The sequence below is a fragment of the Petromyzon marinus genome (genome assembly GCF_048934315.1).
Source record: "Petromyzon marinus isolate PM22_M1 ecotype Great Lakes invasive population chromosome 76 unlocalized genomic scaffold, UKy_Petmar_22M1.pri1.0 chr76_unloc.1, whole genome shotgun sequence".
Taxonomy (NCBI): domain Eukaryota; kingdom Metazoa; phylum Chordata; class Hyperoartia; order Petromyzontiformes; family Petromyzontidae; genus Petromyzon; species Petromyzon marinus.
The window spans coordinates 314,357-333,160 of record NW_027422618.1 but is presented as its reverse complement, the minus strand read 5'-3'; the positions used below and the strand labels follow the sequence as shown (position 1 = coordinate 333,160).

Sequence of the window (18,804 nt, the reverse complement as noted above, 5' to 3'; positions counted from 1 at the left end):
CTCAGTGTCTCATTGTCTCAGTGTCTCAGTGTCTCAGTGTCCCAGTGTCTCAGTGTCTCAGTGTCTCAGTGTCCCAGTGTCTCAGTGTCTCAGTGTCCCAGTGTCTCAGTGTCTCAGTGTCCCAGTGTCTCAGTGTCTCAGTGTCCCAGTGTCTCAGTGTCTCCTTGTTTCAGTGTCTCAGTGTCCCAATGTCTCAGTGTCCCAGTGTCTCAGTGTCCCACTGTCCCAATGTCTCAGTGTCCCAGTGTCTCAATGTACCAGTGTCTCAGTGTCTCAGTGTCCCAGTGTCTCAGTGTCCCAGTGTCTCAGTGTCCCAGTGTCTCAGTGTCTCAGTGTCTCAGTATCCCAGTGTCTCAGTGTCTCAGTGTCTCATTGTTTCAGTGTCTCAATGTCCCAGTGTCTCAGTGTCTCAGTGTCCCAGTGTCCCAGTGTATCAGTGTCTCAATGTCTCAGTGTCTCAGTGTCCCAGTGTCTCAGTGTCTCCTTGTCTCAGTGCCTCAGTGTCTCAGTGTCCCAGTGTCTCAGTGTTTCATTGTCTCAGTGTCTCAGTGTCCCTGTGGCCCTGTGTCTCAGTCTCTCAGTGTCTTAGTGTCTCAGTGTCCCAGTGTCTCAGTGTTTCAGTGTCTCAGTGTCCCAGTGTCTCAGTGTGTCTGAGACTCGGTGTCTCAGATTCTCAGTGTCTCTGTGTCTCGGTGTCTCAGTGTCTCAGTGTCTCAGTGTCCTAGTGTCCCAGTGTCTCAGAGTCTTAGTGTCCCAGTGTCTCAGTGTCCCAGTTTCTCAGTGCCTCAGTGTCCCAGTGTCTCAGTGTCTCAGTGTCTCAGTGTCTCAGTGTCCCAGTGTCTCAGTGCGCAGTGTCTCAGTGTCCCAGTGTCTCAGTGTCTCAGTGTCCCAGGGTCTCAGTGTCTCAGTGTCGCGTGTCCCAGTGTCCCAGTGTCTCAGTGTCTCAGTGTCCCAGCGTCTCAGTGTCCCAGTGTCTCAGTGTCTCAGTGTCCCAGTGTCTCAGTGTCCCAGTGTCTCAGTGTCTCAGTGTCCCAGTGTCTCAGTGTCTCAGTGTCCCAGTATCTCAGTGTCCCAGTGTCTCAGTGTCCCAGTTTCTCAGTGTCTCAGTGTCTCATTGTCCCAATGTCTCAGTGTGCAGTGTCTCAGTGTCCCAGTGTCCCAGTGTCTCAGTGTCTCAGTGTCTCAGAGTCTCAGTGTCTCAGTGTCCCAGTGTATCAGTGTCTCAGTGTGTCAGTGTCCCAGTGTCCCAGTGTCTCAGTGTCCCAGTGTTCCAGTGTCTCAGTGTCCCAGTGTCTCAGTGTCTCAGTGTAAAAGTGTCCCAGTGTTTCAGTGTCCCAATGTCTCAGTGTCCCAGTGTCTCAGTGTATCAGTGTCCTAGTGTCTCAGTGTCTCAGTGTCTCAGTGTCCCAGTGTCCCAGTGTCTCAGTGTCTCAGTGTCCCAGTGTCTCAGTGTCTCAGTGTATCAGTGTCTCATTGTCTCAGTGTCTCAGTGTCCCAGTGTCTCAGTGTCCCAGTGTATCAGTGTCTCAGTGTCCCAGTGTCCCAGTGTCTCAGTGTCCCAGTGTCTTAGTGTCCCACTGTCCCAGTGTCTCAGTGTCCCAGTGTCTCAATGTACCAGTGTCTCAGTGTCCCAGTGTCTCAGTGTCTCAGTGTCCCAGTGTCTCAGTGTCCCAGTGTCTCAGTGTCTCAGTGTCCCAGTGTCTCAGTGTCTCATTGTTTCAGTGTCTCAATGTCCCAGTGTCTCAGTGTCTCAGTGTCCCAGTGTCCCAGAGTCTCAGTGTCTCAGTGTCCCAGTGTCTCAGTGTCTCAGTGTCCCAGTGTCTCAGTGTCTCAGTGTCTCATTGTCTCAGTGTCTCAGTGTCTCAGTGTCCCAGTGTCTCAGTGTATCATTGTCTCAGTGTCTCAGTGTCCCAGTGTCTCAGTGTCTCAGTGTCCCAGTGTCTCAGTGTCTCAGTGTCCCAGTGTCTCAGTGTCTCAGTGTCCCAGTGTCTCAGTGTCTCAGTGTCCGAGTGTACAGTGTCCCAGTGTCTCAGTGTCTCAGTGTTCCCGTGTCTCAGTGTCTCAGTGTCCCGGTGTCTCAGTGCCCCAGTGTCTCAGTAGTTCAGTGTCCCAGTGTCTCAGTGTCCCAGTGTCCCAGTGTCTCAGTGTCTCAGTGTCCCAGTGTCTCAGTGTCCTAGTGTCTCAGTGTCTCAGTGTCCCAGTGTCTCAGTGTCTCAGTGTCTCAGTGTCCCTGTGGCCCTGTGTCTCAGTATCTCAGTGTCTTAGTGTCCCAGTGTCTCAGTGTCTTAGTGTCCCAGTGTCTCAGTGTCTCAGTGTCCCAGTGTCTCAGTGTCTCAGTGCCCCAGTGTCTCAGTGTCTCAGTGTCCCAGTGTCTCAGTGTCACAGTGTCTCAGTGTCTCAGTGTCCCAGGGTCTCAGTGTCTCAGTGTCGCGTGTCCCAGTGTCCCAGTGTCTCAGTGTCTCAGTGTCCCAGCGTCTCAGTGTCCCAGTGTCTCAGTGTCTCAGTGTCTCAGTGTCCCAGTGTCTCAGTGTTCCAGTGTCTCAGTGTCTCAGTGTCTCAGTGTCCCATTGTCTCAGTGTCTCAGTGTCCCAGTGTCTCAGTGTCCCAGTGTCCCAGTATCTCAGTGTCCCAGTGTCTCAGTGTCCCAGTTTCTCAGTGTCTCAGTGTCTCATTGTCCCAATGTCTCAGTGTGCAGTGTCTCAGTGTCCCAGTGTCCCAGTGTCTCAGTGTCTCAGTGTCCCAGTGTCTCAGTGTCTCAGTGTCCCAGTGTCCCAGTGTCTCAGTGTCCCAGTGTTCCAGTGTCTCAGTGTCTCAGTATCTCAGTGTCCCAGTGTCTCAGTGTCTCAGTGTCTCAGTGTCCCAGTGTCTCAGTGTCTCAGTGTCCCAGGGTCTCAGTGTCTCAGTGTCCCAGTGTCTCAGTGTCCCAGTGTCTCATTGTCCCAGTGTCTCAGTGTCCCAGTGTCTCAGTGTCTCAGTGTCCCAGGGTCTCAGTGTCCCAGTGTCCCAGTGTCTCAGTGTCCCAGTGTCTCAGTGTCTCCTTGTTTCAGTGTCTCAGTGTCTCAGTGTCCCAATGTCTCAGTGTCCCAGTGTCTCAGTGTCCCACTGTCCCAGTGTCTCAGTGTCCCAGTGTCTCAATGTACCAGTGTCTCAGTGTCCCAGTGTCTCAGTGTCCCAGTGTCTCAGTGTCCCAGTGTCTCAGTGTCTCAGTGTCTCAGTGTCCCAGTGTCTCAGTGTCTCAGTGTCTCATTGTTTCAGTGTCTCAATGTCCCAGTGTCTCAGTGTATCAGTGTCTCAGTGTCTCATTGTTTCAGTGTCTCAGTGTCCCAGTGTCCCAGTGTATCAGTGTCTCAGTGTCTCAGTGTCTCAGTGTCTCAGTGTCCCAGTGTCTCAGTGTCTCCTTGTCTCAGTGTCTCAGTGTCTCAGTGTCCCAGTGTCTCAGTGTTTCATTGTCTCAGTGTCTCAGTGTCCCTGTGGCCCTGTGTCTCAGTCTCTCAGTGTCTTAGTGTCTCAGTGTCCCAGTGTCTCAGTGTCCCAGTGTCTCAGTGTCTCAGTGTCCCAGTGTCCCAGAGTCTCAGTGTCTCAGTGTCCCAGTGTCTCAGTGTCTCAGTGTCCCAGTGTCTCAGTGTCTCAGTGTCTCATTGTCTCAGTGTCTCAGTGTCTCAGTGTCCCAGTGTCTCAGTGTCTCAGTGTCTCAGTGTCCCAGTGTCTCAGTGTCTCAGTGTCCCAGTGTCTCAGTGTCTCAGTGTCCCAGTGTCTCAGTGTCTCAGTGTCCCAGTGTCTCAGTGTCTCAGTGTCTCAGTGTCCGAGTGTACAGTGTCCCAGTGTCTCAGTGTCTCAGTGTCCCGGTGTCTCAGTGCCCCAGTGTCTCAGTGTCTCAGTGTCTCAGTGTCCTAGTGTCTCAGTGTCTCAGAGTCCCTGTGTCTCAGTGTCTTAGTGTCCCAGTGTCTCAGTGCCTCGGTGTCCCAGTGCCTCAGTGTCCCAGTGTCCCAGTGTCTCATTGTCTCAGTGTCCGAGTGTCTCAGTGTCTCAGGGTCCCAGTGTCTCAGTGTCCCAGTGTCTCAGTGTCTCAGTGTCCCAGTGTCTCAGTAGTTCAGTGTCCCAGTGTCTCAGTGTCCCAGTGTCCCAGTGTCTCAGTGTCTCAGTGTCCCAGTGTCTCAGTGTCTCAGTGCCCCAGTGTCTCAGTGTCTCAGTGTCCCAGTGTCTCAGTGTCTCAGTGTCTCAGTGTCTCAGTGTCCCAGTGTCTCAGTGTCCCCGTGTCTCAGTGTCTCGGTGTCCCAGTGTCTCAGTGTCCCACTGTCCCAGTGTCTCAGTGTCTCAGTGTCCCAGTGTCTCAGTATCTCAGGGTCCCAGTGTCTCAGTGTCCCAGTGTCTCAGTGTCTCAGTGTCCCAGTGTCTCAGTAGTTCAGTGTCCCAGTGTCTCAGTGTCCCAGTGTCCCAGTGTCTCAGTGTCTCAGTGTCCCAGTGTCTCAGTGTCCTAGTGTCTCAGTGTCTCAGTGTCCCAGTGTCTCAGTGTCTCAGTGTCTCAGTGTCCCTGTGGCCCTGTGTCTCAGTCTCTCAGTGTCTTAGTGTCCCAGTGTCTCAGTGTCTTAGTGTCCCAGTGTCTCAGTGTCTCAGTGTCCCAGTGTCTCAGTGTCCCAGTGTCTCAGTGTCTTAGTGTCCCAGTGTCTCAGTGTCTCAGTGTCCCAGTGTCTCAGTGTCTCAGTGCCCCAGTGTCTCAGTGTCTCAGTGTCCCAGTGTCTCAGTGACTCAGTGTCCCAGGGTCTCAGTGTCTCAGTGTCGCGTGTCCCAGTGTCCCAGTGTCTCAGTGTCTCAGTGTCCCAGCGTCTCAGTGTCCCAGTGTCTCAGTGTCTCAGTGTCCCAGTGTCTCAGTGTTCCAGTGTCTCAGTGTCTCAGTGTCTCAGTGTCCCATTGTCTCAGTGTCTCAGTGTCCCAGTGTCTCAGTGTCCCAGTGTCCCAGTATTTCAGTGTCCCAGTGTCTCAGTGTCCCAGTTTCTCAGTGTCTCAGTGTCTCATTGTCCCAATGTCTCAGTGTGCAGTGTCTCAGTGTCCCAGTGTCCCAGTGTCTCAGTGTCTCAGTGTCCCAGTGGCTCAGTGTCTCAGTGTCCCAGTGTCCCAGTGTCTCAGTGTCTCAGTATCTCAGTGTCCCAGTGTCTCAGTGTCTCAGTGTCTCAGTGTCTTAGTGTCCCAGTGTCCCAGTGTCTCAGTGACTCAGTGTCTCAGTGTCTCAGTGTCCCAGTGTCTCAGTGTCTCAGTGTCCCAGGGTCTCAGTGTCTCAGTGTCCCAGTGTCTCAGTGTCCCAGTGTCTCATTGTCCCAGTGTCTCAGTGTCCCAGTCTCTCAGTGTCTCAGTGTCTCAGTGTTCCAGGGTCTCAGTGTCCCAGTGTCCCAGTGTCCCAGTGTCTCAGTGTCCCAGTGTCTCAGTGTCTCCTTGTTTCAGTGTCTCAGTGTCTCAGTGTCCCAATGTCTCAGTGTCCCAGTGTCTCAGTGTCCCACTGTCCCAGTGTCTCAGTGTCCCAGTGTCTCAATGTCTCAGTGTCCCAGTGTCTCAGTGTCCCAGTGTCTCAGTGTCCCAGTGTCTCAGTGTCTCAGTGTCTCAGTGTCCCAGTGTCTCAGTGTCTCATTGTTTCAGTGTCTCAATGTCCCAGTGTCTCAGTGTCTCAGTGTCCCAGTGTCCCAGTGTATCAGTGTCTCAGTGTCTCAGTGTCTCAGTGTCCCAGTGTCTCAGTGTCTCCTTGTCTCAGTGTCTCAGTGTCTCAGTGTCCCAGTGTCTCAGTGTTTCATTGTCTCAGTGTCTCAGTGTCCCTGTGGCCCTGTGTCTCAGTCTCTCAGTGTCTTAGTGTCTCAGTGTCCCAGTGTCTCAGTGTCCCAGTGTCTCAGTGTCTCAGTGTCCCAGTGTCTCAGTGGTTCAGTGTCCCAGTATCTCAGTGTCCCAGTGTCCCAGTGTCTCAGTGTCTCAGTGTCCCAGTGTCTCAGTGTGTCTGAGACTCGGTGTCTCAGATTCTCAGTGTCTCTGTGTCTCGGTGTCTCAGTGTCTCAGTGTCTCAGTGTCCCAGTGTCTCAGTGTCTCAGTGTCTCAGTGTCCCTGTGGCCCTGTGTCTCAGTCTCTCAGTGTCTTAGTGTCCCAGTGTCTCAGAGTCTTAGTGTCCCAGTGTCTCAGTGTCTCAGTGTCCCAGTTTCTCAGTGTCTCAGTGTCTCAGTGTCCCAGTGTCTCAGTGCGCAGTGTCTCAGTGTCCCAGTGTCTCAGTGTCTCAGTGTCCCAGGGTCTCAGTGTCTCAGTGTCGCGTGTCCCAGTGTCCCAGTGTCTCAGTGTCTCAGTGTCCCAGCGTCTCAGTGTCCCAGTATCTCAGTGTCTCAGTGTCCCAGTGTCTCAGTGTCCCAGTGTCTCAGTGTCTCAGTGTCCCAGTGTCTCAGTGTCTCAGTGTCCCAGTGTCTCAGTGTCTCAGTGTCTCAGTGTCCCAGTGTCTCAGTGTCCCAGTGTCCCAGTATCTCAGTGTCCCAGTGTCTCAGTGTCTCAGTGTCTCAGTGTCCCAGTGTCTCAGTGTCTCAGTGTCTCAGTGTCCCAGTGTCTCAGTGTCTCAGTGTCCCAGTGTTTCAGTGTCCCAGTGTATCAGTGTCTCAGTGTCTCAGTGTCCCAGTGTCTCAGTGTCTCAGTGTCCCAGTGTCCCAGTGTCTCAGTGTCCCAGTGTTCCAGTGTCTCAGTGTCTCAGTATCTCAGTGTCCCAGTGTCTCAGTGTCTCAGTGTCTCAGTGTCCCAGAGTCTTAGTGTCCCAGTGTCCCAGTGTCTCAGTGACTCAGTGTCTCAGTGTCTCAGTGTCCCAGTGTCTCAGTGTCTCAGTGTCCCAGGGTCTCAGTGTCTCAGTGTCCCAGTGTCTCAGTGTCCCAGTGTCTCATTGTCCCAGCGTCTCAGTGTCCCAGTGTCTCAGTGTCTCAGTGTCTCAGTGTCCCAGGGTCTCAGTGTCCCAGTGTCCCAGTGTCCCAGTGTCTCAGTGTCCCAGTGTCTCAGTGTCTCCTTGTCTCAGTGTCTCAGTGTCTCAGTGTCCCAATGTCTCAGTGTCCCAGTGTCTCAGTGTCCCACTGCCCCAGTGTCTCAGTGTCCCAGTGTCTCAATGTCTCAGTGTCCCAGTGTCTCAGTGTCTCAGTGTCTCAGTGTCTCAGTGTCTCAGTGTCCCAGTGTCTCAGTGTCTCAGTGTCTCATTGTTTCAGTGTCTCAATGTCCCAGTGTCTCAGTGTCTCAGTGTCCCAGTGTCTCAGTGTCTCAGTGTCTCAGTGTCTCCTTGTCTCAGTGTCTCAGTGTCTCAGTGTCCCAGTGTCTCAGTGTTTCATTGTCTCAGTGTCTCAGTGTCCCAGTGTCTCAGTGTCTCAGTGTCCCAGTGTCTCAGTGTCTCAGTGTCCCAGTGTCTCAGTGTCTCAGTGTGACAGTGTCTCAGTGTCTCAGTGTCCGAGTGTACAGTGTCCCAGTGTCTCAGTGTCTCAGTGTCTCAGTGTCCCAGTGTCTCAGTGTCTCAGTGTCTCAGTGTCCCAGTGTCTCAGTGTCTCAGTGTCCCAGTGTCTCAGTGCCCCAGGGTCTCAGTGTCTCAGTGTCTCAGTGTCCCAGTGTCCCAGTGTCTCAGTGTCTCAGTGTCTCAGTGTCCCAGTGTCCCAGTGTCTCAGTGTCTCAGTGTCCCAGTGTCTCAGTGTCTCAGTGTCTCAGTGTCCCAGTGTCTCAGTGTCCCAGTTTCTCAGTGTCTCAGTGTCTCATTGTCCCAATGTCTCAGTGTGCAGTGTCTCAGTGTCCCAGTGTCCCAGTGTCTCAGTGTCCCAGTGTATCAGTGTCTCAGTGTCTCAGTGTCCCAGTGTCTCAGTGTCTCAGTGTCCCAGTGTCCCAGTGTCTCAGTGTCCCAGTGTTCCAGTGTCTCAGTGTCTCAGTATCTCAGTGTCCCAGTGTCTCAGTGTCTCAGTGTTTCAGTGTCCCAGTGTCTCAGAGTCTTAGTGTCCCAGTGTCCCAGTGTCTCAGTGACTCAGTGTCTCAGTGTCTCAGTGTCCCAGTGTCTCAGTGTCTCAGTGTCCCAGGGTCTCAGTGTCTCAGTGTCCCAGTGTCTCAGTGTCCCAGTGTCTCATTGTCCCAGCGTCTCAGTGTCCCAGTGTCTCAGTGTCTCAGTGTCTCAGTGTCCCAGTGTCCCAGTGTCCCAGTGTCTCAGTGTCCCAGTGTCTCAGTGTCTCCTTGTCTCAGTGTCTCAGTGTCTCAGTGTCCCAATGTCTCAGTGTCCCAGTGTCTCAGTGTCCCACTGCCCCAGTGTCTCAGTGTCCCAGTGTCTCAATGTCTCAGTGTCCCAGTGTCTCAGTGTCCCAGTGTCTCAGTGTCCCAGTGTCTCAGTGTCTCAGTGTCCCAGTGTCTCAGTGTCTCAGTGTCTCATTGTTTCAGTGTCTCAATGTCCCAGTGTCTCAGTATCTCAGTGTCCCAGTGTATCAGTGTCTCAGTGTCTCAGTGTCTCAGTGTCTCCTTGTCTCAGTGTCTCAGTGTCTCAGTGTCCCAGTGTCTCAGTGTTTCATTGTCTCAGTGTCTCAGTGTCCCAGTGTCTCAGTGTCTCAGTGTCCCAGTGTCTCAGTGTCTCAGTGTCCCAGTGTCTCAGTGTCTCAGTGTCACAGTGTCTCAGTGTCTCAGTGTCCGAGTGTACAGTGTCCCAGTGTCTCAGTGTCTCAGTGTCTCAGTGTTCCAGTGTCTCAGTGTCTCAGTGTCTCAGTGTCCCAGTGTCTCAGTGTCTCAGTGTCTCAGTGTCCCAGTGTCTCAGTGTCTCAGTGTCCCAGTGTCTCAGTGCCCCAGGGTCTCAATGTCTCAGTGTCCCAGTGTCCCAGTGTCTCAGTGTCTCAGTGTCCCAGTGTCCCAGTGTCTCAGTGTCTCAGTGTCCCAGTGTCTCAGTGTCTCAGTGTCTCAGTGTCCCAGTGTCTCAGTGTCCCAGTGTCTCAGTGCCCCAGGGTCTCAATGTCTCAGTGTCTCAGTGTCCCAGTGTCCCAGTGTCTCAGTGTCTCAGTGTCCCAGTGTCCCAGTGTCTCAGTGTCCCAGGGTCTCAGTGTCCCAGTGTCTCAGTGTCCCAGTGTCTCAGTGTCTCAGTGTCCCAGTGTCTCAGTGTCCCAGTGTCCCAGTGTCTCAGTGTCCCAGTGTCTCAGTGTCTCAGTGTCCCAGTGTCTCAGTGTCCCAGTGTCCCAGTGTCTCAGTGTCCCAGTGTCCCAGTGTCCCAGTGTCTCAGTGTCCCAGTGTCCCAGTGTCTCAGTGTCCCAGTGTCTCAGTGTCTCAGTGTCCCAGTGTCTCAGTGTCCCAGTGTCCCAGTGTCTCAGTGTCCCAGTGTCCCAGTGTCTCAGTGTCTCAGTGTCTCAGTGTCCCAGTGTCCCAGTGTCTCAGTGTCTCAGTGTCCCAGTGTAGGGATACACCAGGAACCCGCGGGTAGGTTCAAGAAAGGGGGCGTGGCCGGGGGCGGGGCCAGGCCACGCTGACGGTATAAGAGGGGCCCTCGAGAGAGGACCTCGGTCCGGGCTGTCGTTTGAAATGGGATCCGCGTCGTGCTGCTAAGTCCTCACCGTCGTCTCCGTCTTCACCATCTCGGCGTCGGCACACAGGCAGCCTACCAGCTGTCCTGACTGGCAACCGTAGTCGACTATAGACGGATTATTTAGAAAGTGTTAACCCGTTGGCGTTAATAAACAGGGCGCCTCCAACTCTTAAAGTGTCTCCGGTTCAGTCGCTACGAATTCATGAGTGGGTGGGTGATTGGATCGGTGGGTGGGTGAGTGAATCAGTGGGTGGGTGAGTGAATCAGCGGCTGGGTGAGTGAATTAGTGGGTGGGTGAGTGAATCAGTGGGTGGGTGAGTGCATCGGTGGGTAAGTGAATCAGTGGGTGGGTGAGTGAATCAGTGGGGGGGGGGGGTGAGTGAATCGGTGGGTACGTGAGTGAATCAGTGGGTGGGTGAGTGAATCAGTGGGTGGGTGATTGAATCAGTGGGTGGGTGATTGAATTAGTGGGTGGGTGAGTGAATCGGTGGGTGGGTGAGTGAATCAGTGGGTGGGTGAGTGAATCAGTGGGTGGATGAGTGAATCAGTGGGTGGGTGAGTGAATCAGTGGGTGGGTGAGTGAATCAATGGGTTGGTGAGTGAATCAGTGGGTGGGTGAGTGAATCAGTGGGTGAGTGAGTGAATCAGTGGGTGGGTGAGTGAATCAGTGGGTGGGTGAGTGAATCAGTGGGTGGGTGAGTGAATCAGTGGGTGGGTGAGTGAATCAGTGGGTTGGTGAGAGAATCAATGGGTTGGTGAGTGAATCAGTGGCTGGGTGAGTGAATCAGTGGGTGTGTAAGTGAATCAGTGGGTTGGTGAGTGAATCAGTGGGTGGGTGAGTGAATCAGTGGGTGGGTGATTGAATCAGTGGGTGGGTGTTTGAATCAGTGGGTGGGTGAGTGAATCAGTGGGTGAGTGAATCAGTGGGTGGGTGAGTGAATTAGTGGGTGGATGAGTGAATCAGTGGGTGGGTGAGTGAATCAGTGGGTGGGTGAGTGAATCAGTGGGTTGGTGAGTGAATCAGTGGGTGGGTGAGTGAATCAGTGGGTGGGTGAGTGAATCAGGGGGTTGGTGAGTGAATCAGTGGGTGGGTGAGTGAATCAGTGGGTGGGTGAGTGAATCAGTGGGTGGATGAGTGAATTAGTGGGTGGGTGAGTGAATCAGTGGGTGGGTAAGTGAATCAGTGGGTGGGTGAGTGAATCAGTGGGTGGGTGAATGAATCAGTGGGTTGGTGAGAGAATGAATTGGTTGGTGAGTGAATCAGTGGCTGGGTGAGTGAATCGGTGGGTTGTTGAGTGAATCAGTGGGTGGGTGAGTGAATCAGTGGGTGGGTGAGTGAATCAGTGGGTGGGTGAGTGAATCAGGGGGTTGGTGAGTGAATCAGTGGGTGGGTGAGTGAATCAGTGGGTGGGTGAGTGAATCAGTGGGTGGGTGAGTGAATCAGTGGGTGGATGAGTGAATTAGTGGGTGGGTGAGTGAATCAGTGGGTGGGTAAGTGAATCAGTGGGTGGGTGAGTGAATCAGTGGGTGGGTGAATGAATCAGTGGGTTGGTGAGAGAATGAATTGGTTGGTGAGTGAATCAGTGGCTGGGTGAGTGAATCGGTGGGTTGTTGAATGAATCAGTGGGTGGGTGAGTGAATCAGTGGCTGGGTGAGTGAATAAGTGGGTTGGTGAGTGAATCAGTGGGTGGGTGAGTGAATCAGTGGGTGTGTAAGTGAATCAGTGGGTTGGTGAGTGAATCAGTGGGTGGGTGAGTGCATCGGTGGGGGGGGGGGGGTGAGTGAATCGGTGGGTACGTGAGTGAATCAGTGGGTGGGTGAGTGAAACAGTGGGTGGGTGAGTGAATCAATGGGTGGGTGAGTGAATCAGTGGGTGGGTGAGTGAATCAGTGGGTGGGTGAGTGAATCAATGGGTGGGTGAGTGAATCAGTGGGTGGGTGAGAGAATCAGTGGGTTGGTGAGTGAATCAGTGGCTGGGTGAGTGAATCAGTGGGTTGGTGAGTGAATCAGTGGGTCGGTGAGTGAATCAGTGGCTGGGTGAGTGAATCAGTGGGTTGGTGAATTAATCAGTGGGTGGGTGAGTGAATCAGTGGGTAAATGAGTGAAACAGTGGGTGGGTGAGTGAATCAGTGGGTGGGTGAATGAGTCTGAGGAGGCGGAAGGTGGAAGAGGTTGTGGAGGAGGTGCACCCCTGACACGGCCATTATGATCCCAGACCCCACACAGCACTGACAATCGAAGGCACCAAACACCACAAAGTCTGCAACGTCATTTCACTTCCTGCTGTCTGTATTTGCAATGACAATATTTACAATAATTATTTACAAAGCTATGAAATTATTTACAACGCGATACATAATGGGGTGGGTGGGAGGGTGGGTGGCTGGGTGGTGCTGCTTGTGGTGGCAGCTGGCACCGACGCCACCACCACCACCACCACCACGACCCCGCTAATGCGCCATGGGCCGGCCACCACAAATCAGCAGGCGGCGGAGGAGCGAGCGGAGCGCGCTGGCCACCTGCGCCAGGCACGCCCCTTGCTTCTTCTTGCTCTGCGGATGCTGCACCTCCTCCGCGTCCACCTCCTCCGCCTTCTCTTCAAGCTCCTTCACCTCCTCGTCCAACTCCACCACCACCTGCTCCGGCTCCACCACCACCACCTCCTCCTCCTCCTCCATCTCCTCCATCTTCTCCACCTCCTCCGTACCCAACTCTGCCTTCCCTTCCACCTCCTTCACCGCCACCTCTTCCGCCCCCACAAACTCCGTCCACTCCACATTGGTGTAGATGAGCGGTGAGAACGATGAGGATGATGAGGAGGAGGAGGAGGAGGATGATGTTGATGGGGGCATCTCCTCCGTATCAGCTCTGTGGAGGTAGCAGCAGCACCACAGCAGCACGGCGCCACCACTTTAGCCTCTCGCTACAATAGCCAGAGGCCGTAGTCGCTCTGCATCATCACCGCCACCGCCACCACCACCACCACCAGATCCTCCCGTGGGTGGACTAACGGACTCAACGCACGGTGGCGGATTTAAAAACAAAATCTAAAACTATCACTCTATTTTACCGGGTGTAAGAAGCGACCTGGCCACCACGAGAGATAGCAGCTCGATCAAGTGGCTGATATCACCGTGGTCATCATCATCATCATCGCGTGGAAATGTAGACACACCCGAAGAGACCCATGCAAAAACTAAACTCTTTTTTTCATTTCACCAGGTCTAAGGCTTCCACAGAGCTACTGTGTAGCTATCTTTCAGAAGGCCCACACAGAGACCCATAGAGATGCAGAGACTCGTGTAGAACCATAGACACCCACAGAGACCCGCAGAGACCCATGCAAAAACTAAACTCTTTTTTTTTATTTCACCAGGTCTAAGGCTTCCACTGATTTTTTGTAGCTCTTGATCAGAAGCAGCGTCGCCACCGCAAATGATGGCTCAAGGCAGTGGCTGATATCATCGTGATCATCATCCCCACGTAAGAAATGTATCGCAGCCAAACACTCTAACCGCGTGGTGATGTCGATTCTAAATGTGGAGGTGAAAACCCGGAGGGACCCGGAGAGAACCCACGTAGGTACGACCACGGGCAGAGAGACAGACAGACGCAGACTTCAAATATACAGCAGCAGCGGCAGGCGTCGTCAGCGGTCGGGATCGAGCCCATGAACTCCTGCGTACCGGGAAAGGGAGTCGACATCTCGTCCCCAACACCCCCAGCCCTATGAGCACACAGAGGGAGTCTCACCGTGGATCAGAAACCCCAGAGGCCTGCAGAGCACCAGCAGTGCTGATGATGACATTGGCTTCCCTGGAGGTGCCGGCGGCGGCGGCGGCGGCGGTGGTGGTGGTGGTGGTCATGGGGTTGAGCCTTTGGCTTGTGAAGGTGCCCGTGCCGATTGGGGGGCGCTTCAGGATGAAGCATCTCGGTTTTTCCTTCTTATTCAGGCAGCAGTGGCGGACCTGATGATCTGTAGAGAGACAGAGAGACAGAAAGACTCAGACACCGACCCACTTACCCACCCACGTACCGACCCACTCGCCCATTCACCCACCTACCAACCCACCCACGTACCGACCCACTCGCCCATTCACCCACCTACCAACCCACCCACGTACCGACACACTCGCCCATTCACCCACCTACCAACCCACCCACCCACGTACCGACCCACTCGCCCATTCACCCACCTACCAACCCACCCACGTACCGACCCACTCGCCCATTCACCCACCTACCAACCCACCCACGTACCGGCCCACTCGCCCATTCACCCACCTACCAACCCACACACGTACCGACCCACTCGCCCATTCACCCACCTACAACCCACCCACGTACCGACCCACTCGCACATTCACCCACCCACAAGCCCAGCCACAAGGCCACCCACCCACCAACTAGCCCAGCCACCCACCAACTCACCAACACACCCACCAAACCCACAAACCCACACACCCACTCACCCAACTACCCAATCACCTACTCACTCAATCACTCACCCACAAATCCAACCACTCACCCACTCACTTACTCACCAACAAAACCCACTCACTCATTCACTCACCAACAAACCAACCCACCAACCCACCAACCCACCCACCGACCCACCCACCCACCCACCGACCCACCGACCCACCCACCCACCCACCGACCCACCCACCCACCGACCCACCCACCCACCCACCCACCCACCGACCCACCCACCCACCCACCGACCCACCCACCCACCCACCGACCCACCCACCCATGACATGAATGCCCAGAGCAGCGTCGTTGTGTTGTGCGGCGTTCATGGCGTCTCTCGCTGTAATCCACAGGGTCTCTGTGTGGAGAGCGGTGGGGGGGGGGGGGGAGAGGGTCACAACACAAACTCACCTCGTCACCACAGACTCACAACACAAACTCACCTCGTCACCACAAACCCACAACACAAACTCACCTCGTCACCACAAACCCACAACACAAACTCACCTCGTCACCACAAACCCACAACACAGACTCACCTCGTCACCACAGACTCACCTCGTCACCACAGACTCACCGCACAAACTCACCTCATCACCACAAACCCACAACACAAACTCACCTCGTCACCACAAACCCACAACACAAACTCACCTCGTCACCACAAACCCACAACACAAACTCACCTCGTCACCACAAACCCACAACACAAACTCACCTCGTCACCACAAACCCACAACACAAACTCACCTCGTCACCACAAACCCACAACACAAACTCACCTCGTCACCACAAACCCACAACACAAACTCACCTCGTCACCACAAACCCACAACACAAACTCACCTCGTCACCACAAACCCACAACACAAACTCACGTCATCACCACAAACCCACAACACAAACTCACCTCATCAACACAAACCCACAACACAAACTCACCTCATCAACACAGACTGACAACACAGACTCACATCATCAACACAGACTCACATCATCTACACAGACTCACAACACAAAGTCACATCATCAACACAGACTCACATCATCAACAAAGACTCACATCATCTACACAGACACATCAACACAGACTCACATCAACACAGACTCACATCGTTAACCACAGACTCACATCATCAACACAGACTCACATCATCTACACAGACTCATATCACCAACCACAGACTCACGACACAGACTCACATCACAGACTCACATCATCAACACAGACTCACATCATCAACACAGACTCACATCATCAACACAGACTGACATCACAGACTGACAACACAGACTCACATCATCAACACAGACTCACATCATCAACACAGACTCACATCATCAACACAGACTCACATCATCTACACAGACTCACAACACAGACTCACATCATCAACACAGATTCACATCATCAACACAGACTCACATCATTAACACAGATTCACATCATCAACACAGACTCACAACATCAACACAGACTCACAACATCAACACAGATTCACAACACAGATTCACAACACGGACTCACAACACAGACTCACAACACAGACTCACATCATCAACACAGACTCACAACACAGACTCACAACACAGACTCACAACACAGATTCACATCATCAACACGGACTCACAACACAGACTCACAACACAGACTCACATCATCAACACAGACTGACAACACAGACTGACAACACAGACTCACAACACAGACTCACAACACAGACTCACATCACCAACCACAGACTCACATCATCTACACAAACTCACAACACAGACTCACAACACAGACTAACATCATCAACACAGATTCACATCATCAACACAGACTCACATCATCTACACAGACTCACAACACAGACTCACAACACGGACTCACAACACAGACTCACATCACCAACCACAGACTCACAACACAGACTCACATCATCAACACAGACTCACATCATCAACACAGACTCACATCATCAACACAGACTCACAACACAGACTCACATCACCAACCACAGACTCACATCATCTACACAGACTCACATCGCCAACCACAGACTCACGACACAGACTCACATCACCAACCACAGAATCACAACACAGACTCACAACACAGAGTCACATCACCAACCACAGACTCACATCATCTACACAGACTCACAACACAGACTCACAACACAGACTCACAACACAGACTCACATCACCAACCACAGACTCACATCACCAACCACAGACTCACAACACAGACTCACATCACCAACCACAGACTCACATCACCAACCACAGACTCACAACACAGACTCACAACACAGACTCACATCACCAACCACAGACTCACATCATCTACACAGACTCACAACACAGACTCACAACACAGACTCACATCACCAACCACAGACTCACAACACAGACTCACATCACCAACCACAGACTCACAACACAGACTCACAACACAGACTCACAACACAGACTCACATCACCAACCACAGACTCACATCATCTACACAAACTCACAACAGACTCACAACACAGACTCACATCATCAACACAGATTCACATCATCAACACAGACTCACATCATCTACACAGACTCACAACACAGACTCACAACACGAACTCACAACACAGACTCACATCACCAACCACAGACTCACAACACAGACTCACATCATCAACACAGACTCACATCATCAACACAGACTCACATCATCAACACAGACTCACAACACAGACTCACATCACCAACCACAGACTCACATCATCTACACAGACTCACATCACCAACCACAGACTCACGACACAGACTCACATCACCAACCACAGACTCACAACACAGACTCACAACACAGAGTCAAATCACCAACCACAGACTCACATCATCTACACAGACTCACAACACAGACTCACAACACAGACTCACAACACAGACTCACAACACAGAGTCACATCACCAACCACAGACTCACATCACCAACCACAGCCTCACAACACAGACTCACATCACCAACCACAGACTCACATCACCAACCACAGACTCACAACACAGACTCACAACACAGACTCACATCACCAACCACAGACTCACAATACAGACTCACAACACAGACTCACAACACAGACTCACATCACCAACCACAGACTCACAACACAGACTCACATCATCTACACAGACTGACAACACAGACTCACATCACCAACCACAGACTCACAACACAGACTCACATCACAGACTCACAACACAGACTCACATCACCAACCACAGACTCACATCACAGACTCACATCACGGACTCACATCATCTACACAGACTCACAACACAGACTCACATCACCAACCACAGACTCACAACACAGACTCACATCATCTACACGGGACTCACATCACGGACTCACATCATCAACACAGACTCACAACACAGACTCACATCACCAACCACGGACTCACATCACGGACTCACATCACGGACTCACAACACAGACTCACAACACAGACTCACATCACCAACCACAGACTCACAACACAGACTCACATCACCAACCACAGACTCACATCACGGACTCACATCATGGACTCACAACACAGACTCACAACACAGACTCACATCACCAACCACAGACTCACAACACAGACTCACATCACCAACCACAGACTCACATCACGGACTCACAACACAGACTCACAACACAGACTCACAACACAAACTCACAACACAGACTCACAACACAGACTCACATCACGGACTCACAACACAGACTCACAACACAGACTCACAACACAGACTCACATCACCAACCACAGACTCACATCACGGACTCACAACACAGAGTCACAACACAGACTCACATCACCATCACAGACTCACAACACAGACTCACATCACCAACCACAGACTCACATCACGGACTCAAGATCATCAACACGGACTCACAACACAGAATCACAACACAGACTCACAACACAGAATCACAACACAGACTCACATCATCTACACAGACTCACATCATCTACATAGACTCACAACACAGACTCACATCACAGACTCACATCACAGACTCACATCACAGACTCACATCACCAATCACAGACTCACAACACAGACTCACAACACAGACTCACATCACCAAACACAGACTCACAACACAGACTCACAACACAGACTCACAACACAGACTCACAACACAGACTCACAACACCAACCACAGACTCACAACACAGACTCACATCATCAACACAGACTCACATCACCAACCACAGACTCACATCATCTACACAGACTCACATCACAGACTCACATCACGGACTCACATCACAGACTCACATCACGGACTCACATCACAGACTCACATCACGGACTCACATCACGGACTCACAACACAGACTCACATCACAGACTCACATCACAGACTCACATCACGGACTCACAACACAGACTCACATCACAGACTCACAACACAGACTCACATCACAGACTCACATCACGGACTCACAACACAGACTCACATCACAGACTCACATCACAGACTCACATCACGGACTCACATCATGGACTCACAACACAGACTCACAACACAGACTCACAACACAGACTCACAACACAGACTGACATCACGGACTCACAACACGGACTCACATCACGGACTCACATCACGGACTCACATCACGGACTCACGTTCCCACCTGTCTGAGTGGTAACGCTCGGATCACGACGACCACGACGGGGAGCAATCTCAAGAAGCGGCCGTTTGCTGCGCACGTGACCAGGGCTCTGACGACACTTCCTACGACGTCACGTAACCCCGCCCCCAAGTCGATGACGGCG

At 52.6% G+C, this 18,804-nt stretch overlaps 1 protein-coding gene across 1 annotated transcript; it reads right to left on the bottom strand.

Moving 5' to 3' along the window:
* Window positions 1-11,794: 11,794 nt before the first annotated feature.
* LOC142908184 (uncharacterized) lies at window positions 11,795-18,764 on the bottom strand. Its single transcript, XM_076058504.1, has 4 exons — window positions 18,663-18,764; window positions 14,277-14,354; window positions 13,277-13,499; window positions 11,795-12,391 (listed from the first exon to the last, which is right to left on the bottom strand). Exons 2-4 carry the CDS (start codon window positions 14,323-14,325, stop codon window positions 11,974-11,976), a joined length of 690 nt encoding a protein of 229 aa, XP_075914619.1. The 5' UTR covers window positions 14,326-14,354; window positions 18,663-18,764; the 3' UTR covers window positions 11,795-11,973.
* Window positions 18,765-18,804: the final 40 nt, after the last annotated feature.